General features: G+C 38.6%; 1 protein-coding gene across 1 annotated transcript; it reads left to right on the forward strand.

Annotated features, from left to right (window-relative positions):
• Positions 1-9,245: 9,245 nt before the first annotated feature.
• vps33a (VPS33A core subunit of CORVET and HOPS complexes) lies at positions 9,246-22,787 on the forward strand. Its single transcript, XM_026940171.3, has 13 exons — positions 9,246-9,405; positions 12,976-13,041; positions 13,734-13,861; positions 13,956-14,142; positions 15,161-15,277; positions 15,873-16,047; positions 16,928-17,121; positions 18,329-18,455; positions 19,171-19,238; positions 19,362-19,499; positions 19,585-19,722; positions 20,212-20,380; positions 21,906-22,787. Exons 1-13 carry the CDS (start codon positions 9,304-9,306, stop codon positions 22,097-22,099), a joined length of 1,803 nt encoding a protein of 600 aa, XP_026795972.1. The 5' UTR covers positions 9,246-9,303; the 3' UTR covers positions 22,100-22,787.
• The last annotated feature ends 1,390 nt before the right edge of the window (positions 22,788-24,177 follow it).

Consider the following 24,177-nt stretch of genomic DNA (forward strand, 5'->3'; position numbering starts at 1 on the left):
CATAGTGCTCCCATTGGCGCTTTGTTGTGGTACGTCAGGATTACTGGTACTAAAAATCAACCAAGGAAGTAATACTCTGGCAAAATATGGAGCTCACACAGCAAAATGCCAAATTCTCAGTGTTGCAGTATGTCCTACAGTCCTGAACCTCCTACAGAGTTGTATAGGGTATAGAGTCTTTATAAGCAGTAATAGAAGTCTATGGGTTTTGGTGAACATTTTATTTCTTATTTGAAAAAATAAATCTATAAATCTATAAATCTATAGATCTGTTAAGGAAAATAATATCTTATAAATCTAGATTCTATGATGCATTGGGGTCTTCCTAAATGGGTCCTGAAGCCTTTGTGCATAATCGCTGACTCACTAAACCATATCACAGTATTCTGATAAATGGTACATAGGAAATGTTCTTTTTAACAGATTTTATCTTACACATGTTCTGCACATCCCCTAACGTCAGGTATTTCCCCCTAAATGATTATAAATAAGAAACATGCAATACAAAGATACTGAAAGCACAACTGACAAGGTATCAGCATACACCAAAGAAAATTCTGCAACATGGTGCACGTAGCAGGTAGGTCATTTTTTACCTTCACGTTAAAACCAAATGCGCGGTACATAGAAATAACAATTACTTCTCTTTAGTCTTTTTTTTTTTACTGTACTTGCAATGATTTGTAAGCATTTTGTTATAATGCCCCAGTAAAGTACTATTATTAAGCATGGGATACCAGGGCATGAAACATCCACTGTAAGTCCTTGTGTAAGTCGTTAATATAGAAACAATAATGTATTAGAACGAGTGCATTTATGTAAACCTGTTATTTACCTTGCAGCCAGCACTACTGTCAGAGCTGCTGGTAAATTTAGAGCTGCTTTAAAAATCTCCAAATTAATTAACACTTTCTGACCAAAGAGAATTGAGAATTATGATAAGTGATATAATTCATAACCATCTTGTAACTTGCAAGATGCCAGGTGTTTGATTTCTTTATAAACTCATGGCATTATGATGAATAGTGACACATATGTTACAACATATGTTGTAGAGTTATATATATATATATATATATATTATATTATATTATATAGAGAGTTAAGAAAATACTAGAGTCCTTCATATGAATTCAATTCATGGTTTGTGTTTTGTAATTTGCTAACCATGAATTGACTTCATATGAAGGACTTTATAAACGTATTTCTGGATAACTACTGTATTAACTGTGTAATAAATTTAAATTTCTGTGACTTATACAGTGAACATACATAATAAAACAGTATTCTTTTTTATAGGATCCACTCTCTGGATGCATGTCTTGCTCCTTCTTGCCTGCAACTTAATGAGTCAAACTCATTCTCACCCAAGTCATGCTCCTACCCCAAGTTATGCTCGTACACTTTTTGTTCTTATAAGGGAATCCTCATCCCTGTGTAACCAATATGTAAGTATATTTTGACATACAATTTTATACTTTTTTAAGAATATCTAAAAAAAAAAAATTTACATTTGTGACAACAAATTTTCAGAGGAACATCGTCAGCGACTGTCATCCAGCAAACATCAGTGGGATATCAAGCAATAGCTGCAAGTCTGTTTGTGCCTTCAGCAAATATCTCAGCACCATGACAATGAAACTGCATGCCAGTAGTGACATTATGAACAGAACCAAACACTTCACAAGGCAGTTCGATGACTTATTCATCAAACATGGCTGTAATTATACCTTAAATCTGGATAAAAGAATACAATCCGAAAAGAATTATGTCATAAAATGTCTAGGTTTAAATGTCTTTGAGAGTTTAAGTTCATGGTTGAATGGGAGAATGGTGGAATGGGAGAAGGAGAATGAATACCACAAATGTGATAGAAAGGGCTGAAGCTAGAATTCCTCAACATTTTGTGATAAATTATTAAACTAAATTATTAATTTATTATTTATTATTGATTTATTCTAAACTGTAATATCCTTGTTTGAATGCAACATGCATAGTGCAAAGCCAAAATAAACGCAACAAGTTCTGACTCCGCAATTGTTTTGCCTCTTATGTAAAAAATTTTTTTTATGTCCACTGCATAAACATTAAGTTTGAATGTAAATACCCTTCCAAGTCTCAAACAGCCCAATGGCTGTTTGTCCAGCTCTCTGCATGCACTAAGCTCAGGTGCGGCAAGTGCTGCCGTTCACTTCTGAGCCTGCTACATCCATTCACCCCACATTCTCTCCGCTGGGTTGTGTCCTCTCTGCACAACAGGCCTGTGGTGACATACTCTTAGTGTGCTTAAGTGATTTTTTACCAAACAATAACATGTACTGTTCTTGGGTAGCTGTGTGATTAAACACCCAATTAACAACTTTCTGCAGCATTTTTCCAGGGTGATAATGTTCTTTGGTAAAAAAAAAAAAAAAGAGAGAGAGAGTCTGAATTGGCCTCTGTCAGCTTACATGCACTCCCGAACTCTAAAGGCCATGAAGGGTGTCAGCAGGGTGATTTACAGCTAAAAACTTTGCTCACTGCTCATCAGTTGGTCCTGATGACAAGGTTTTTTCTCTTCATTTTAACTACAAAGAAAAAATATGAAAATGTGTAAATGAAAGGAGTTCACTTAAATATACCATATGTAATTAATATATAGTATAGAATAAATTGTATTGATTACTTTAACTGTGCTAATTTGTCCTTGAGAATTTTTCCTAAAGTAAATGAGTGACCATTTACTTTAATTATAAGACAAAAATCCCTTTTGATCAAACATTCACCCCAATGAATATAAGTTACATTTTATCTCATATTAACAAATTACATTTCTTTAATGTTTACACCTGTTCTCTTGTAACTTAGCTGCTGACTCTCTGTATACTAGTCATAACTGCTTTACATGTAGATTTAACATATACAACACCGGACAATAAAATCAGTTTAATATTTTTAATATAATGTGCAACTATATGCATTTTTATTATATTTTAATGAAATGTTTTCGTTACCTGTATGATGTAGATTTGAAACTCTCTGAAGCGCACACACTCGGCATGGTACTCGGGCATTCGCTCTTGCTTGCGTAATCTAAGTAAAGTAAGTTTCATTACATAGAGTCCTACCTGTTACTCTAAGACAGCTGGCAAGGCATTCGTCCCAATGCTATTTTTGCTAGTGGAAACTTCATTCCCAAGCAGATATGCTATCCCAAATGGACAGAAAGTAGGAATGAACTCTTCTTGCATGCACTGGTAGCCAGATGATTCTCACAGGGTTTCTGCCCAAGGTCATATTACCTAATTTTCTAAATCAGTCAACTAACCTCCCAGCATTCCATGTAGGCAAACCTGCAGATTACTCTCTGTAGTGCCCCTTGCACACCCTATAGTGCTCCTATGGTGGCCATTGACATTGATTGCCCATTTAAATGATATGGCAATCATCCATTCTTGCTGAATATCTTTACTCCTAGTGATAATAATATTCTTGTTTGGTAAAAAAAAAAAAAAAGCAAACAAATGCTCTGCTGCACAAAATGCTTTTTAAAATGTCCATTTGTGAAGGGCTTCCCACGTTTATCATACTACCATGAGCTACCTTGTAACTTGCAAATGCAGCATAACCTTTTTTTTAGCCATGGCTTATATTTTTAAGAATGTCTAGCTTAAATAAATCACAAGCAAATTCTATTTTCTGTTTAACACTTACAAGACCACATATAAAGTAAAGTGGTTTAATAAATAATAAAAAGATTGTTATTTTGCAGTTATTTTGTCGTTATTTTAGTAGTCTGCTGGAATCTTAAGAATCTTCACTTTTAATTTAACAGTACACTGTAGGTTTGAATGCACACTGTTGTGACCTAGGAGTTTCTTTCTGTCTTGTTTTTGTATGTATTGCAACAGTTCATTATAGATGAACTCTAACTCTAATAGCTAGTACAAAAATATGGATATGAGGCAATTTTAAATGTCCACCCACAGATGTCTACTTCTAAATTAGGTAGTACCTTTCTTATTTAGTTTTATCTGCAGTAATAAGTAACATTTTTGATTTCTCTCTCTCTCCCTCTCTCTGTGTATACTGTTCCTTATGTTGTTTAAGAAAAGAATATACTCATGAGCAATTTCAGTGTTTAAAATAAGCAGTACTTATTATTATGAACAAATTTTAATTTTGTGACTACAAACTAGGCCAGCCATGTAGCAGTGTGGTTGCCACTATCAGATTGATTAGGTTAGCTAACCTAGATAAATTGTGTATGCCTCTCTACTTCCATGTGTATGCTTTTTCCATGCTAATGAGGTACTTTAGATACTTTGTCAAGATGAGTTGTTGTATGGTCTTATGGCAGAATTGGTCCTTCATATTGTTGTCTGTTACTATGATGCGCTATCATTGGACAGTAAATTGATAATACTATAAAGTTGCATTTTGTCCTATTATCCTGGCTCTAATGTCAAACTCTGCCCATGTTGCCAAACACTACATGGGGGAAATCTTGAACAGAGGGTTTCCCTCTCAAAACGTAGATTTTCTGTAGCATGTTAGAGGAGATAAATATGCAAAGAACCCTTAGAGAACCCTTTTTTCAAAGAGTGTTGAGTAAGATTTTGTCAAAGTACTCACAGTTTAACTCAACCACAGTTTTTCTGTAGCTTATCCACCTCTCGCTGTCACTAGTTTTATCTTCAAAGGGTTGGTGATGCTGCAGGTTTACAACGAATCACAGCTGATATCACTTGCTTATCTTCTGCTTCATCTTTGTTCTTTGGCTCTTATGTGGCCTGTCACCACATTGGGCCTTTGTGAATAATATTAATGCTGCTTGATCTAAATGCTGTAGGGTGCATAGCAAATCATTATACCTCATATCTTGTCATACAGAACCCCCTTCTCAAACAGATAACTGAGATCTGAAGAGCCTGTGTGGCCAGCAACCAAAATGCACCTATCCACAGGAAACAGTTGACCTACAGAGACCCAGAAATCCCTATCACCTGCTGAAAAATGTACATAAATTCACTATACCAAATCAATACATATGTTGTGCAACCAAGTGAAGCATGACTCACTAGCGTGCAAGCGAACAGGATGCAGCCGGAACAGGGCCCGAAATGAAGGAAGTTGTATAAAAGACTGCAAAGTATGGAAACTCGAAGTGCATGGAAACTCAGATATGCAAGCTAACGGAAAAAGGGATACAGGCTTATAGTGTTATAGCAGCATCTCAAGGAATCCTGATGTGATACAAATTTAGTAGACATGCCACAAAAGCCATTGCTTGATAAGACCCAATAAATACAGTCTGTTCAGTAGAATCCAGTTATGTAAAAGGTTCTGTTGAGGAAAAATAAAAACCCCTGCCATCTCATACTTGTTACTTTCTACCTAATCTTTCTGATCAGACAGAAAAAGGCCTAACCTTACCTTGATAATCAGGCAATACAGAATACTATTTCCCTTTAATATAAGATAGAGTAGATGTTCTTTTTAAAATTATTGATGAGAATGCATTAATCATTAATCTCTTAGTGCCTTCAAATTTAGTGGCGTGGCCACTTCGTTGTATGATTTCAATGAAGGTTCTCTCACACGTGCAATTTTACATGGGAATCTAAAGGCAAAAAGGCTACGCAGGAAGAGCTAGAATCCCCCTAGTGGTTTAGACACCAGCATCTGTTTAAAAGAAGAAAAAAGAATACCAATAATAATAATAAGGTTCACACACATTCCAGCATACACTCACAACATACTATAAACATTTCATTCAAAATGTACATCAATTTGAAATCTATATCCGGATTTCTGTAAAGTTGCTTTGTGACAGTGTCCATTGTTAAAAGTGCTATATAAATAACACACACACACACACATAAAAAACCCTCCCTTTAGACCTTCACATTTATACCATTTATACCACAAACATTCATTTGGTTTCTGTTTACTTTCTGTTTTTATTTAAATTGATGCTGACGTTCAACTGAAGCCATCATCTGATTCACTCAGTGAAAGATTTCCATCATAGCCAGATTTCACCAACGTTGCAAGGACCATAGAATGAAAAGCAGAGCATCTGTGGTGACCAGAAGCATTTGTTTCTGTGTCTTCTTACACTGGTTTAGGTCGTATAACGTGCAAATAAAGCCATCAGTTTATTATAAACATGCATCAGTACAGTGTATAATCACAGAAGGGATTCACACAATGAGATTTTCACTTCTTTGTTCTGTAGGTAAAATTTTAACTGATGTCAGAACATATCACCGGAATTGGATATCCATTGCACGTAAATAACATTAGTAAACTTGTGCTTGTAAACAGCAGAGCGGGGCAAATCAGACACTGGTGAGGATTTGACAACTGCAAGGTGAGGAGTAGAGAAGAGATAGCCACAAACAGTTAATCAAAAATCAAATAGTTGCATAATCATTTTCTTTAAAGACGTATTTGCGTTACGTACTTGAATGACTTTGATATATTTTGTAGTGCTGCAGATTTTGGGTTGATTATTAAGCAGAGTCTTGGAATCCTAGCAGCTATTAGCTAAGATGATATGGTTTCTAATTTATCCCTATAATAAGTATTATTATATTCATTCATTTTCCTTCCTCATTTTCTTGGTGAGGGGGTGCAATGGCAGCAGGCTGAGAAGGTCAGTCCAGACTTCTCTATCCCTGGCCAAAGATTCCAGGTCCTCCTTAGAATAGGTCCCCACCTATTCTCAAAACAACTGGAAGATACACTGTAACTTCTCCAGGATGTCCTGAGTCTGCCCTTCGTCCAGTTGGACGTCCTTGTAAACTACCTTGACAGTCTCATCTTGATTCAGAGGAGCAGCGGCTCTACTCCAAGGCTCTCCTGGATTGTCAAGCTCCTCACCCTATCAGAAAGAGTGATACTGAGGAACTTCATTTCTGTAGTCAAGACCTTATTCTTTCAGTCACTACCCACAGCTAGTGAGGACAGGGATGTAGGTTGATCAGTAAACAGAGTGATTCCTCTGCAAACTCAGCCCCTGCTTCACCACCACCACCATCTTTACTCATCACTCATGAATAAAAATCCTAAAACACTTAAACGTCTCCACCAGGGACAAATTCAGGAGCAACCCACTCTTTTCTTGGAACAAACCGTGACTTTAGACCAGGCGCTTCAGACTCAGCAGTGAGTGTCTGTTGCAGGTCCACTTCTGATGGTGCCAAAAGAACATCATCATCTGGAAATAGATTATAGATTATCATAATAAAATAGAATTGCAATACTTCACATGATTTACATAACACGAAGTTATTCAGCGCTATTTCAGTCTGATGGTTTATATTACCATTTTCCTAGACCTATTCCTATTATAAAATAAAATAATAAAATATCAAGTCTAAAGCTAGACTCGACAGATGTTGGGATTTCAGTAAATTCCTGTTAATCGGTCTGAAAAACTGGCTAATGTATACAGTAATGGATCAAATATTTATAATTATAAATATTATTTCTTTTTCTTAATTATAGTTTGTGTGTTTTGTGTTTGTTACTAATGTGTTTGTCAAATTCTTTACTATAGATTTGTGTTGTATGTTTTGGATGTTACCTCGGTTAGTTAGACCAGCTTACAGACCCTGACCTTCCTGAAACAACAACAAAAAAATATACACATGAATACAGCAGTTCCTTCTGAAGATAAAATGGGCATTTTTTCACTAACTTTGGTGCCTCGATTATACATACGTTGACTAAATTTTCCTTCTTCCATTTAGAAATTACTATCCTTATATCAAAAGTAATAGAGAAATGTCACTAGCTCTATAAGCTCTGTTAATGAGCTTGTTAATAACCTTAATCTATGGGGAACACCACTGCAATTTATTACTACAGGCTTAGGCTTAATCAGGGTCTGGCACTAGATGCATTTTAATTTTCCAAAGGTTTTTAAGAAATGTATGTATTGCACTGATCTAGGTTCATTAATTAACCACAGCAAAAAGATTTTTACCATTTTGTCTCATATCTCACCATCTGACAAAAGGCAGTTACTGAGTTAGTGATAGCAGTTTGTGACAAATGAATACATTTTTTCATGCTTCTTAAAAAATTCATTTCAAAATCCGGAGCCTATCCCGGGCACAATAGGTGTGACGAGGGAACACACCCTAGCTGGGATGCCAGTCCTTCCACATTCTCAGTCTCATTCACACCTAGGGGCAATTTAGAGTAACCAGTTCACCTTCAAAATCAGAACGCCTGGAGGAAATACAGACAGACATGGAGAGACAGTAAACCAAGCTTAGGATCGAACCAGGGACCCTGGAGCTCTTTCCATATCACAACAAAATAAAAAAAAATCACCTTACTTAAAAAAATAAAAAAGACAGAAAATTGCAGAATTGATACACTTCACAGACCAATGAAGAAAATAAAATACAATACTGTAAAATACAAAACTGTATTTCTTTTCATTAGTCACATAGAACTGAAAAGCAAAACCTTTGTTGCATTGCTATTTTATCACTTGACATGTTCCGTGAAAGTAGCGTTTTACAGAGTTAGGTGTGTTGCAGCCGTGTCGCACTGAAATGCAATCACTGTCCAATCACAGCACTAAGCTGTACTCTGGGGCGTGGCTGTATTCGGACAAGAGGAGAAGAGGATTTTAAAAGCGTTATTTTCCAGGAGACGTAGAACAATACGTAGAAGCCTTTATTTGTCACATATACATTACATTACAGTGAAATTCTTTCTTCTTGCGCTCTGAAGTTGAAGTCAGAGCACAAGGTCAGCCATGATGCAGCAGAGAGGATTATGGGCCTTGAACAGCGGTCCAGCGCTGGCAGCTTGGAGGCGCTGGGGCTTGAACCTTCAACCTTCGGATGAGTTTCTTATTGTCTCATATATTTCTTCATTCCTACTGTTCCTACTTACTCATAACATTATACAGAATAATTCTTAAAACATGGTAAAAGTGTTAATATGACTAAAATGACTTACAATTCACAGAAGGAGTTATGTTTAGAAATTTCATCTTTCATCTTCAGACCTCAGAAAGGAGGTATTTATTTATTTATTTATGTGGATTGTTTCATAAAGCTGTATAACGCTCTCACATGTGTACTTACAGACATGACCTCTGTATGTCAGTTCTCTATCATTCCAGGCATCACCCTGTGCAACACAGAGTAACATCGCCACCTACAGGTAAACGCCTAAAGAAACGTAGTGAAGTGCGCATGCGCAGGAAGGAAGGTAGGCAGGACGTCAAGATGCGAACGTAGGAACCACGTGACGTGGCCTGCGTCACATGACTGTACTGTTCGCCGTGTAACCATGGCTTCTCACTTGTCTTATGGCCGAGTCAATCTAAATATTTTGAGAGAAGCAGCAAGGAAGGAGCTTCGCGAATTTCTGGACAAATGCGCAGGAAGCAAGGTTAGTCTTTTCTCTTTCCTGTTGGTTATTATGTTTACACGGTGCTAATATTAAATATTGTGCAGTATTTGAGTAATGTCGCGTCAGGTAGCATTTACTTCCTCTCGGCTTGTAGTGCACCATGTAAACTGTGGAAGCCATTGTTTGCCCTATTAATATACAGGGCATTTAATATAGAGGCAGAAATTTTACAAAAAATGTAGAGCAGGGGTTCCTGAAGAATAGCCAGGGGGTCTGTTCATTATTTTTACTTTGGTACAGTGCTTACAATCACATCTATTATTATCATTATTATTATTATTATTATTATTATTGTGATAATGACTGGTCACATTCAAAACCACAATAATAAAACTTGGAACAATATTGTGGGATTATTGTGGAGAAGCCCTTATATGTTACATATACACTATATTACCAAAAGTATTCGGTCACCCATCCAAATGATCAGAATCAGGTGTCCTAATCACTTGGCCTGGCCACAGGTGTATAAAATCAAGCACTTATTCATGCAGACTGTTTTTACAAACATTTGTGAAAGAATGGGCCGCTCTCAGGAGCTCAGTGAATTCCAGCGTGGAACTGTCATAGGATGCCACCTGTGCAACAAATCCAGTCGTGAAATTTCCTCGCTCCTAAATATTCCACAGTCAACTGTCAGCTTTATCATAACAAAATGGAAGAGTTTGGGAACAACAGCAACTCAGCCACGAAGTGGTAGGCCACCTAAACTGACGGAGAGGGGCAGCGGATGCTGAAGCGCATAGTGCAAAGAGGTCGTCGACTTTCTTCACAGTCAATTGCTACAGAGCTCCAAACTTCATGTGACCTTCAGATTAGCCCAAGTACAGTACACAGAGAGCTTCATGGAATGGGTTTCCATGGCCGAGCAGCTGCATCCAAGCCACACATCACCAAGTGCAATGCAAAGCGTCGGATGCAGTGGTGTAAAACACGCCACCACTGGACTCTAGAGCAGTGGAGACGCGTTCTCTGGAGTGATGAATCACACTTTTCCATCTGGCAATCTGATGGACGAGTCTGGGTTTGGAGGTTGCCAGGAGAACGGTACATTTCGGACTGCATTGTGCCGAGTGTGAAATTTGGTGGAGGAGGAATTATGGTGTGGGGTTGTTTTTCAGGAGTTGGGCTTGGCCCCTTAGTTCCAGTGAAAGGAACTTTGAATGCTTCAGGATACCAAAACATTTTGGACAATTCCATGCTCCCAACCTTGTGGGAACAGTTTGGAGCGGGCCCCTTCCTCTTCCAACATGACTGTGCACCAGTGCACAAAGCAAGGTCCATAAAGACATGGATGACAGAGTCTGGTGTGGATAAACTTGACTGGCCTGCACAGAGTCCTGACCTGAACCCGATAGAACACCTTTGGGATGAATTAGAGCGGAGACTGAGAGCCAGGCCTTCTCGACCAACATCAGTGTGTGACCTCACCAATGTGCTTTTGGAAGAATGGTCAAAAATTCCTATAAACACACTCCTCAACCTTGTGGACAGCCTTCCCAGAAGAGTTGAAGCTGTAATAGCTGCAAAAGGTGGACCGACATCATATTGAACCCTATGGGTTAGGAATGGGATGGCACTTAAGTTCATATGTGAGTCAAGGCAGGTGACCGAATACTTTTGGTAATATAGTGTATATTTCAGCACAGTGGAGTTGTTAGGAAGTTGGAGTCCGAGCACAGGGTCAGCCATGATACATGGCCCCTGGAGCAGAGAGGATTAAGGGCCTTGCTCAAGGGCCCAACTGCGGCAGCTCGGTGGTGCTGGGGCTTGAACCCCTGATCTTCTGATCAGTAACCCAGAGACTTAACCGTTGAGCCATCACTCCCTGTTGGATCCTTTGACGCAAAAAAAGAAAGAAAAAAAATCCCTGGTGTAGAAGATTTACTAATGCATGGTAGTGCCCTGAATTAGAGAGACGTTTTAGATTTGGCCAGATATCACAGCATCTGTGTGTGTGTGTGTGTGTGTGTGTGTGTGTGTGTGTGTGAGAAATAAGAAATGAATTTTTTAAAAATGTTATTATTATAGTCCGACTACTATCTGTCACTCTCAATTTCTAGGACAGTGGCCTTTTTTTTCTTTTTTCTTTTTTTTTTTTTTAAAAAGGTGTGTAGAACTAGCATGATACACAGTATTTTCACAGTTTTGATTTCTATCTTTTTTTTATTTTTAAATTTGTGGTTTATTTGAAATTTGTGTAGTTTTTTTAGTTGAAAAAGGCTAAGTTTTTTTTTTTTTTTTGCATGCAACACATATCCACAGAAATATGTGTAATGGGATGGTCTGAGAAAACCTGTCAGATTTTGCTGAGACTAAATTCTAGATGAAAAAATCGAGTTTTTCTGCCAAAATTGAGTTTTTCTGTCGGTAATGCACCTTTACCTTTACATCTCTACTTTCAGTATAAATAAATATATTTTGCCAAACTATTGAAATGTTTTTATTTAGGCCACTTTCTATCCTTGCCTTGGTGTCTGCCTGCAAAGATCATGTTGGGAAACGAGCGAGTTTAACAAATGCAGTGGTAAAAACAGTCCATCTGCCTAAAGCTGTGTAGAATTTTTCTCACACAGTGAATATCACACTTTCACGTTAAATGAACAGAAGCGCTGTCACATTGTCATCAAAACTGAGAAGAGTGCTTACACAAATGTTCAAATGACAAAATAAAAAGATGGGAATTTTAGTCAACAGAGCTCAGTTAATGAATCAGCGATTATTTCTCGCGTGAACAGAGATTAGTCGAGTGACGAGACAGCAACGAGGCTTGAGTTTAAATGCCGTGAGTGACTTTTGCCTCAGGTGGTGAGACATGGATGTGGATGATGCTGATAATAAAAGTGACAACTCATTTCCTATTGTAAATGTCCGTTTTAAATTCTTTAAAATGTATCAGTAGTTGTATTTCTCTAAGTAGATTATGTTAAAAATGTCAAGGTCGATGGGGCGTTTGCTTGCCTGTCAGCTGAGGGTAATATTATTAAATTGGGTTAAGCTAATTCTGAGATAAAACATATTAGATTAAACCCAAATTAAATCAATAAATTGCAGCTGCTTTTAGACAATCAATGCATTGGTGTCTTTTAATGGAATTGTAAGGGAATCTTTAAATGCAGTTTTCTCCCTTTTCATTTTTGGAGGTCTCCAGGCTTTAAAATGCTAGAACCCGACCCTCAGAACTATCGCACCATTCTGTATAAACTCTAGAGACTGGTGTGTGTGTGTGTGTGTGTGTGTGTGTGTTAATCCAAGGAAATCAGAAGTTTCTGAAATACTCAACCCTCAGTCCTTCTAGCACCAACAACTATGCCAAAGTCAAAGTCCCTGAGGTCACATGTTCAAAATTATATTATTATATTAAAACGATAACATCAAACCAGACATTGTGTAGTTAACTATTGATAATAACACTGCACACCACTTGTCTAATCCACATCAGCAGTGCAATCTACATCTGAAAGGGTGTGATTATATAAACCTGCATGTTTGCTTCACAGAAGGTTAAAAAAAAACAAGCTGTTTTAATTCTGAACTGTTTCTCTTTAGGCCATCGTATGGGACGAGTACCTTACTGGACCGTTTGGATTAATAGCTCAGTATTCATTGTTGAAGGTAAGAAAATGATGTTTTTTGATCTACATCTTTATGAAATCCAGTTTTAATATGAATATTCCTGTGTACACATCATGTGCTGCCTATACTTTTATAAGTTCTTGTGTTGTCCAAGCAGAACCCTTTTTTTGGAAGCTAAGAATGCTTAATTTATTGAAAGAGCCCTTGAAGAACATTGGACATGTTGCATGGAGTATAAAAGGAATTATTTTGTGCTATCCTGCAAGCTCTTAGAGTAAGGTCAAACAAGCTAGCACTTTTTGAAAATAACTTGACTGACCTCCGTTACTGACCACATTCAAGTTTCATACTGAACATAGTAACAAAGCCCTGGGGTCTTAGTTTTCATCTGGAATTGTTTAGAGGAGACTAAAGGTTCCTGTTCTTGCTGTTTCTTATGTTAAACTCCATAGCTTGTAGCGTATATAATTTTGTATGTAACATTTTGTATGTGAAATTATTTTCTCTGTGCCACTGTTTCTTAATTCTGATCCTGGAGTTTCCTTGCTCTTCACACATTGGTGTTTTCTGTGCTCCCAATCTGGTTAATTAACAAGCCAGACCTGAACGAGTCTGTGGAGCCAAAACATGCGAAAATGCGTACGGCAATGGTACTCTAGGCCCAGGATTGAGAAACACTGCTCTATACAATACTATGTACGTAAGCTAAGTTCAGATCATTTGTTTTCAAGGAACATGAAGTGGAAAAGATGTTTACACTCAAACCGGGGCGCGTGCCACCAGCTGATGTCAAAAACGTTATCTTCTTTGTACGACCAAAACTGGAGTTGATGGACATTATTGCTGAGAATGTAATGAGGTAAATCTCTCTCTCTCTCTCTCTCTCTCTCTCTCTCTCTCTCAGTAATTTGTACACAATGCAAACCGTCTTTATATGTGTGTCTTCCATACAGCGAGGACAAGTTACAGCCACAACGCGAGTTCCACATACTGTTCGTACCTCGGCGCAGTCTGCTATGTGAGCAGCGGCTAAAGGAACAAGGCGTCCTCAACTCCTTCACCAACATAGATGAGTACATTCTTGACCTCATCCCCTACGACGGAGACCTGCTCTCCATGGAGTCTGAAAGTGCATTCAGGGTAAGTGGAAGAGTTCACCAAGCCAGAAACTACATGCTATATTTAGAATATAAACTGCATGCATAATGTTTAAACCAGGGGTCGTCAACTGGTGTGCCGCGATCCAGATGTGGACCCGCAAAAAATTTCAGTGAACGGAGTATTTTTTAAAAGCTGGCCATTGTTCAGCAGTGCAAGATTTCTAAACATGAACCAGCTTGACTTCTGTAGCAGATCCTATGTTGTGGCCAATCACATGCATTTATGTCAGTGTTTTTAATTGAAAGCAGCTCATCAGACAAGAAACTAGCTACAGGGCTATGGGCATTAGCTCAGAAAAGGAAGAAGCTTTTCATAGAACTTCATCAGTTTTTTTTTTATTATGGACCCTCTGGTCTGATTAGTGAACTGGCAACATGGCATGTTAAAAAATTCCACAAAAAACAGACTATTTAAACACGAATGGACAAAGAACTATGCTTTTATACTCAGCCAACTGTTGTTGGCTTTCAGTCATTACTTGCTTATCTGGACCTTTGTAAGGAAGGAATTGTATATAACTTGCCTTTGTAACACATTTTTAGTTTAAAAAACCCTGGTCTGGCCTAAACCATGTAGTTTAGGATACTACAGGATACCCATAATGCACAGGGCCAATAATCCATACAGTAAGCAGTTGTTTTGGACTATGGATATGTTGTTGGGATTAATTATATGAGACTGTACCAACAGGGAAGGATAAGTTACCCAGTGTTCCTGATTCTCCTGGGCTGTTTTTCACATGTATTTAGAGAATTTCCTCTGCAGAAACAAAATTCTGGGCCAATAATTTTACGTGTACGATAATTCATTTACTGTTATTCATTTATCCATTATCATATCAATACTGAATATGACACATTATGGTGTTACATGTTTAACCGTAGGCACAGAATATAGATAAAGAGATGCAGGGTTTGAAATATCTGGCGTCTTCATCTGTGACGGATTTTCTTTTCTTTCTGTTCGTCTTTGCCTTTTTCTGTTTTGTTTTATGCAGGAGTGTTATCTTGAGAACGACCAGACGAGCCTGTATCACACTGCTAAGGGTTTGATGACTCTGCAGGCACTGTATGGAACGATCCCTCAGATCTTTGGCAAAGGAGAATGTGCAAGGGTGAGTGGGACAGCACCGTTTCTGTCACTAACAGTTTATACATGTAGTTATGTTGTTATATCAGTACGTGACTAAACCATAATAATGTGTCTAAGGAGATCAGTGTAAGTGTTTTGGGCTAAAATGACGTACCAGTGCGGCCATTTCAGCAATCCATTCCAGTATGTTTCCAAAGTATATTCAAATTTCGCAGATTACAGAGAGCCACTATAAGGCACTTGTGCAAAATCTTTCACTTATTAGATTAGATTCAACTTTACTGTTATTGTTCAAAGTACATATACTAAGCCAATGAAATGCAGTTAGCATCTAACCAGAAGTGCATAAGTGGCATATTTACAGTAAATTACAAATAAGGATATATAGCTATGAGGGTGATATGTACAAGGAAACGGATGACTTATGTACAGGAGGTGCAGTAGGTATTATAAATAGGGATAAATGTGATCTATATATGTGTGTGTGTAAAATATATATATTTTACACACACATACACACAATATTGATCGAAATCAAACCTTCATATGCCTGTTTCACTGGAATTTCCCTGTTTGACTAGAAGCATCTTAAATGAAGTTCCCTTTTTTTCCTGTAGCACGTAGCGAACATGATGCTGCGGATGAAGAGGGAGTTTGCTGGCAGTCAGAATCAAATCCTGCCCGTGTTTGACACGCTCTTGTTGTTGGACCGAAATGTGGACCTGCTCACTCCACTAGCCACACAGCTCACCTACGAAGGCCTCATCGATGAGATCTACGGCATCACTAATGGTCTGTTGTATATATACAAGCACACCTACATATATACGTTTATGGAGTTATAATGAGGGGGAAAGAAAAGAAAATTATAATGAGGGGACATGATGATTTTCCAACTCTAGCCCTATTTGGACTGGATTCGTTTGGATCAGTTGGAACGATTCTCTGGATCAGGAACGATTGGGGCGTATTTTACCTTCTATAAAATGACCAGTAGAAAAAAACCCATGTAACTAATGTCAGGTCTGAACTGATGTTGGTTGGTAAAGATTCCATTATGTCCTGTAGGAAAAGAGCTTTTGCTCCTTTTTTTTTTTTCCTAATAAAGACACTCCAGGATGTGCTTGTTCTTTTCTATCATCTCTGTCTGAAACCAAAGCTGGTTACATTTAAGATGCAAAACAACAAAATATAGATGATGTTTTAAAGGACATTGTAACATTAACAATGTTTCTTTAGGGTTTTTAAATAAGTTATTGAGTTCCTAGCACAGGTGTAGCCTAGGTATATGTTATGGTCATGTGACCTACTAATGATCAAATGCAATGTGCATATACAGTACAGCAAGTGCATATAATAAAAAAAGTCAAAAGCTCAAAAATTTTGTTTAAAGTAAGTTGTTTGGATGACCATGCATACATCGGGAAGACGTGTCCAGAGATTGCTTATACCATGTGAATCAATCATAATTACTAAAGACGTGGGTCGGCAATATTACTTAACAGGAATCCTGTTTGAATAGTACTTAAGACGGCTTCATTAAATGACAGACAGGTTCATTATTTAGTGTTGTGATGCATCGTTTGTGCTCTTTGGTTCAGTAAACCTGTAAGTAATGTTGTTTTTCAGATTCTGATTACCATGATAACTTTTAAAAGCATTGTTTCTACAGGTTATGTGAAGCTTCCCCCTGAGAAGTTTGCCCAAAAGAAGGCAGGTGAAGGAGGTAAAGATCTGCCCACCGAGCCTAAGAAGTTACAGCTCAACTCAGCCGAGGAGCTGTACGCTGAAATCCGTGACAAGAACTTCAATGCTGTAGGAGCAGCACTTAGCAAGAAGGCCAAGATCATCTCTGCTGCATTTGAAGTTTGTGTCTAACCTTTTAAACTACTGCGCCAGACATTGTAGACGTGTGTCTCTGCAGCCCAGAGCCAGCTCCGAAAAAGGCTGTACAGCTCCAAATGGGTGGTACAACTCAATCCTTTTGGGTATCTTCCCTAACCTTAACCCAAACTCTAACCCCTTCCATTTGCTGGTCTCCGGTCTGCAGAGATATATACTTGCCTTTGTGTCATTTTAGCTTTGGCTGTAAAACTTAAACTAGTTGTTCTGGAAAGTCAAAGCTGTCCAGGTCTCAACCTCAGACCCTGCACCTATGGAGCACCAGTTTCCAGTTTAGCTTTTGGTCAAGTTAGGGTCGCTGGACTGAAGAAAATTCACAGAATACTATCTTAAAGCTGTTAATGTTTTCTGAGAAGAAGTTAGAGGTGAGAAATAGGTGTATGGTTGGCGGTTCTTAGGAACCTTTATTGACAAAATGAACTAAATCCTTTATAAAGCTAGAGTTCTGGCTTGGAAAACTAAACTTGTCCAAGTTGTGATCCTTCTCTTTGTGTGATGCTTTTCTGACATTCTGTGGGAAAAGACTGACCGAACTAGCCTAGATAGATAATAATATGCTCGTATTTTAGGAAACACATTTAAGTTTAGGGCAGCACAGTGGCACAGCAGGTAACATTACTGTCTCACAGCTCCAGGGCCCTCCATTCAGTGTGGAGTTTAAATTGTCTCTGTGCATGAAAGTGTGTGAATGTGTGTGTATGGTGTACTCCTGTCTTAATCCCACTGTTCCAGGATCCACTGCCAAATTGACCAAGATGTAGCACTAAAGTAGCTGAGACAAAGTTTAAAGTTGGATTAAACTCAGTAGGGTCTAATCAGCTTTAAGATAATGGTACATTTTGTTTAAATTTTAGAAATTAAAATGTGATACTGACAGTTGGAGTTTTCTCCAATAATGGGGATATTTAGGTTAATCGGATATGTTTAAATGCTGTACCTCGGCATTTCCCCAGCAGATACAACTCTTTGATGGTAGTAGAGGAAGAAAGCTTGTGTCTGATTTTTTACTACCATATATATAGACCTGGATTTTTGCCTCTTATAAGATTATATGCACTGAAGTGCGTATAAATGTGTTGACTAAATTATTGCCAAAAATCTGATGATTTTGTACATGTAAATGTGCTTGCTGTCTGTTGAATTCTTTTCATATACACTTTGTCTGTCTTAGGAACGCCACAATGCAAAGACAGTTGGAGAGATTAAGCAGTTTGTATCCCAGCTGCCCCACATGCAGGCTGCTCGCACCTCGCTGGCCAATCACACGTCCATTGCTGAGCTCATCAAAGACATCACCAGTGTGTTCAAACTCTTTTTTTTTTTTCCCCCACATTCTGTGTATAACATATCAGTTTTTTGTTTGGTTAAAGTGCAAATTTGCAATATTTGGCCAGATTTTGCCATTGCAGGGAAAAGTTACACAACGATTCTTTGGTCCTGAGATTTTAGAACGCATAATGTAATATGCTCACCAAAGGCTTAGTGGTTTAGTGCCATTGTGTAACCAAAGACAGATAATGGCAAAGTTCTTGGAGTGTGGCAAAATTCTGATTAAAGTCTCAGAGAGTGTCCTCTGGTATGACACTCGACGTGACACGAAACATAAACAAAAGCTGCTAATGGACAGAAAAAAATAATCTGATTTCCTGAAAGTGAGCTTACCGTATAGTTCTGTTTATACGAGCCTGTTTTCTGCATGAGCCCAAGCTGACCGATGAGCAGAATGTAACAAGTCTGTGGTTAGAGGATCTTCCCTGTATAATCTGACATGGAAAATGAACACATTATCTCACAGTCTGTTATAGAATTCAGCCACGATTTTATTTGGATCATCTCATACAGTGTGACAAGTAATAATATTAAAAGATCGCTGAAATCACACAGTGTAAAAACCAGCTTAAGACATCCAGGGTGAGATTCTAGGACATAGCTTAAGACCAATCTTAGACAAAAAAAAAATGGATATATATTGCAGAGTTTGTTATTTAAGTCTGCCGATCTTCCCCCTTTCAGCCTCAGAAGTTTTTTTTGATAACTTGACAGTGGAGCAAGAGTTTATGACCGGAGTGGATACAGACAAGGTACAGTGGTTCAGTCTTTAAACAAGTCATTTTATCGTGTTTACGAAACTGTTCCTAATTCCTCTTAATAGAAAACAACTTGATACACAAATAATAAATGGCTTCTTATTTTTTTTTTTGCAGATTAACACTTACATAGAGGACTGCATAGCGAAGAAGGACCCGCTTATCAAGATCCTCCGGCTGGTCTGCATGCAGTCCGTCTGCAATAATGGTCTTAAACAGAAAATTCTTGATTTTTACAAGAGAGAGATCCTGCAGGTACAGCCTAGATTTTATATTAAACTTATCGTTAGTCATTCTACATATATAATCATTCTACAAATATAACATTGTGCAAGTATAGACGTACGGATATGAGCACATTCTGACCCTCAACAACTTGGAGAAGACCGGCTTACTCAAACCACAGACCACAACGAGGAACAACTATCCCACCATCAGGAAAACACTCAAGCTCTGGATGGAAGATGCAAATGAACAGGTTAGTTGGAGCTGTAATGGGGAAAGAGGAAGGCTAGAAAGTGTGAATGAGTGTATGAAAGTGTGTGGATAGTGCATTCAGTAGTCGGAGCTGTGAGGAGAAAAAGAAACAGTAAAGAAAGCAGGTTAAATGTGCTGTGGTGGTCTGAAAATATTTTCACCTGGACTTGTAATATATGGCATTTTTGCATGTCAGTTAATTAGTGAGAACACAGCTATGGTTACTAGCTATCATCAGATATTGTTCTGTTTTGAAGCAACAGCAAAGATGTTAAATCTGTGAAGCTCGTTCTGAGAGGTAGTGGTTTCATATTCAGCATTTACTGAGTATTCTGTTATACAGTGATGAGCAGATCTGGAATGGTGGTACTGTTCCTGCAGTGAAAATTTGCATTTGTCAATGTTAATAAGTAGAAATCATGATATATGTTGGGGTCACACCATTCGATCCCTACTGATGATAATACATATTCCAATCTTTTTCTGCCAGAACCCCAACGACATCTCGTATGTGTACAGCGGTTACGCTCCTCTCAGCGTGAGGCTTACTCAGGTTCTGGCTCGGCCAGGCTGGAGGAGCATTGAGGAGGTGCTGAAAATGCTGCCTGGGCCACACTTTGAGGAGAGACAGCAGCTTCCACCTGGTCTCCATAAGAAACGTAAGTGTAAGGATTGTAAAGAGTGTTTTAAGCCGAATGTGGTTAATATAGGACGAGTCCTGACATGATAAGTAGAGCCACCCTTAAAATCGATCATGCTTGATCCAGTTTGCATAAAATCTTGATGTTAATCTTGAAGGAAAACTCCACCCAGAAACCCATTATACATGTTTGTATTGACATGCTTAGTGATTCTGGTGCTAAAGGATTAAAGTGCTGCTGCATCTCTGTCTTTAGGTAGATCACACTAGACTAGAATTCAAGGATTAGGGCTGTATGCTTATTTAATAGATGTATCAGTGTTTCTAACACTGTAAGCATGGGTGAACTGACACAGGGCCCCATTTACACCGTGCATTAAACTGATGTGTATCTACATATAAATGTGTGTCTGATGAGGTATACGATCTCGTCCTTGCGTTTATATTTGGTGTTTGTGTGTGTTCTACACATTGTGTTCAGATCTCATTTCTCCCATACGATTAAAAAAATGATATCCTAATAGATTTTTGTGGATATCACACAGCTGATGCTAGACGAGAACTTTAGAGTCAGGACTTTCAAGATTAATATATTAAAAACGCACACACACACACACACACACAGGGCAAGCACAGTGAAATGAGCAAACTAGTTAGGGGGCAGGATTAGGACAGGGAAAGGAGTAGGATTTCCAGTTGTTGTTTTTTTCTGAACTTGATCCTTTTCTTTTCTTTTCTTTTGTTTTTTAAATAATTTGATGTTGTATCCTGGGGATAAGGACGTTCTCCATAATGCCAGTCTCATGTCCGTTCACTTTTTAAACATGGACAATGGCTATCACTGAAAACACATGTCAAGGAAAGGTGCAAATGGGGCCATTTCCAAAGTGTATGAAGACTGATTTGCTAATTGTGTATTCAGATATACGTAGGTTTTAAAAGGACACCTTGTCACAGTTTTATTGCAGAGTAGACACTGAGCTGACATGGCTAACACACGGTGGCCGAAGATAAGAGAAGCTTTTGTCTTTAACACGTTTTGTTGATCCTCTGTGTTGGTTCATGACTGGGAGACTTGGCACATAAAAATTATATTTAAACCATACAAAACCATAGAGGCTTCCCATAATACATAGGTTAAAGCCATAAGTGGCTTGTTGGATCCATTTCATTTTGAAGTTATTAAGAGTGTTGTTATGAAGAGTGCATGTTGGTACTTGCCCTGTACTGTTGGCAGAAAGGTGCTAATTGAAAAACAGTACTGCAAACTCTACAGCCGCACTCTCTGTGTACATTGCTAGGGTTTTTACGGGCTTTGCTTTAACAATTTCCACTTCACACTCTAGTAGAAACTTGAAAAGGACAATAGTTAATCTCCTGCTCGGTTTTATTTAATGCTTGTGAGACTTGACTTCAGTCCTATCACGGCATCCGAAAATAAACACTTCGGAAGATGTGAACGATTCAAAAGACGGATATAAAAGCAATTAATCAAACTGTTGTGCTTTATGTAAAGAATAACGTTATACTCTTTGACCTCACAGGTCAGCAGGGAGAGAACAGGACAACGCTGGTGTTCTTTCTCGGCGGTGTGACGTACGCAGAAATCGCCGCACTCCGCTTTCTGTCTCAGATGGAAGACGGTGGGACGGAGTACATCATTGCCACCACCAAACTCATCAATGGCACCAGCTGGATAAAATCTCTAATGGACCGCCCTGAAGCACAAATACGCTGAAAATGTCCCATGCGCAATTTAGAACACATGCTAATTTATCTCGTATACAGAAGTACAAACTCAATGCCTTTAAGTCATTAAGTGTTCTCTTTTTATTAACCCCCTTTTCTGGCAATGCACCAGACGCGGTTCCCAGTGCGCTCTTTATTGAAAGCCTGTTAGTAACCATTGCCAATAAGCCTGTTAGTAACCATTGCAATAACACTGATCCCTTGATTTTAAAAAAATCCCCAGTGAGGTGCAATAGTGAGCTTATTTCTCTGACATGAGTGTATTTTCCTTCATATTCCTTCTATATGAACTCTTCTAAGGAGGAAATTAAGAGTGTCGGTGGGTAGCATTGCTGCCTCAAAGCTGTAGAGTTCGATCCTGATCCCGGGAGTTTCTCCTGTTCTCCTTCATGTCTATGTAAGTTTCCTCTGGGTTCTCCAGTTTCCTCCTGAAAACATTCCAGCAGGTGGATTGACTACACTAAATTTCCCCTAAGTGTGTGTGTGTGTGTGTGTGTGTGTGTGGACAGTGCCCTGGCGTCCCATCCAGGGTGTATATTCGTGTCTTGCACCCAGTTTTCCTGGAATCGGCTCCGGATTCACCGCAACCCTGCCTGAATGAGAACAAAGTAGAAGGAGCATTGAGAATATATGGATGCATGCTGCTTACTGACCTGTGAAAATTGTATTTGTGGTTGTTTTTTTTTTTTTTATATATATATATACTTTAAGTTGTCAGTGTCATACAGCATTGATGCACTTATGATTTGCTCACTGGCCTTGTAAATAAGTAAATAAATAAATAAATAAAGACTGTCTGTATTTTGGTGACACTGACATGCTCTGACAGAGAGTCTAGTAAAATAACAGCGTAGTCAGTATGAAAACCTTTAATTAGATCAGAAGAACAGGAGCTCTTCTGCAGTCAGAAAATATAAGCTTGTAATAAGTCGATGGGCCTGAAAAGTAGCTTGCGAGCACAGAGGAGCGGCAATTAGTCGTGTAACAGGCCGATAATGGGCCTGTGTCTGGAGATGTGGGCCCGGAATGGAACATGACTCCACCACGGAGGATGCTGATTAAATTAAGGGGCCATTTGTTCTCTGTCTTTCCGGATAAACCTCTTACTGTGCGTGAGCTGAGATGCACTGATCGATGATTGGACTGTGCCGCGCTCGAGCGCCTCAGCGCGGGAAAAACACGGAAGTAGGAACGCAGCAGAAATAAAAATAACTGGCTGCATCCCAGTGGCTCCACATTCCCTATATATGCAGTACACAGAACATGAACACAGTGGTTCGTCCACCCTATTCAGGGCACTACGTGTCTAATATAGATTCAGCCGAGGTGAAATGCATTTTAGATCTGCACTGATTATAAAATAAATAAGGCAAGAAGTTAAAATTTCATCAGAGTGACATTAAAGGTTATGAGAGTTTATATGAAAGCATCTGCGTTCATTTGTATTTGTGTCAGGACAGGATAATTGAGCTAATTAAAACAACTTAGAGTTGAAAATAGCTTCCTGGTATTGACTGTTGTGATGTGTCTTGTGTAGACTGTTGGGTATCAGTGTGAGAGCTCAGTGAGGGAGAAGGAGAGAGAGAGAGAGAGGGAGAGGGAGAGGGAGAGGCGGGCCGGAACTCGCCCATGGAGCAGGTGCTGAATGCTCCTCTTACTCCCATAAGCACGGACCCAAGGGTTTCCTGCCTCTCGTAATCAATTTAATTGCCTCTTTCTCAGCCACTCCTGTGGCATGAGGACGAGCAGCAGCTTTTCAGCAGAAGAAATAAAAGCCCGAGGACGCACAGCACCGCCACTTTACTCTGTACTGACTATCAGAGAAATAACATCCTCCCAAGGTAAGTGAACGACTTTGTCCTTAGAAAACATGCCTGATTAAATCAAACACAGCCAGTATATTTCACAGGGTTGCTTTTTCACTTGAAGGACATTTAAGAAGGATATTGCGACATCCAAAACCCACACATTATTACTATTATTATTTTTTTTTAAAAAGTAGTGCAACTTTAGTGACCTTTTGTTAGTAGACATACTATTGTGGCATATTTCTTTGTTTTAGAAAGA

The sequence above is a fragment of the Pangasianodon hypophthalmus genome, chromosome 24, assembly GCF_027358585.1.
Source record: "Pangasianodon hypophthalmus isolate fPanHyp1 chromosome 24, fPanHyp1.pri, whole genome shotgun sequence".
Classification (NCBI taxonomy): Eukaryota; Metazoa; Chordata; class Actinopteri; order Siluriformes; family Pangasiidae; genus Pangasianodon; species Pangasianodon hypophthalmus.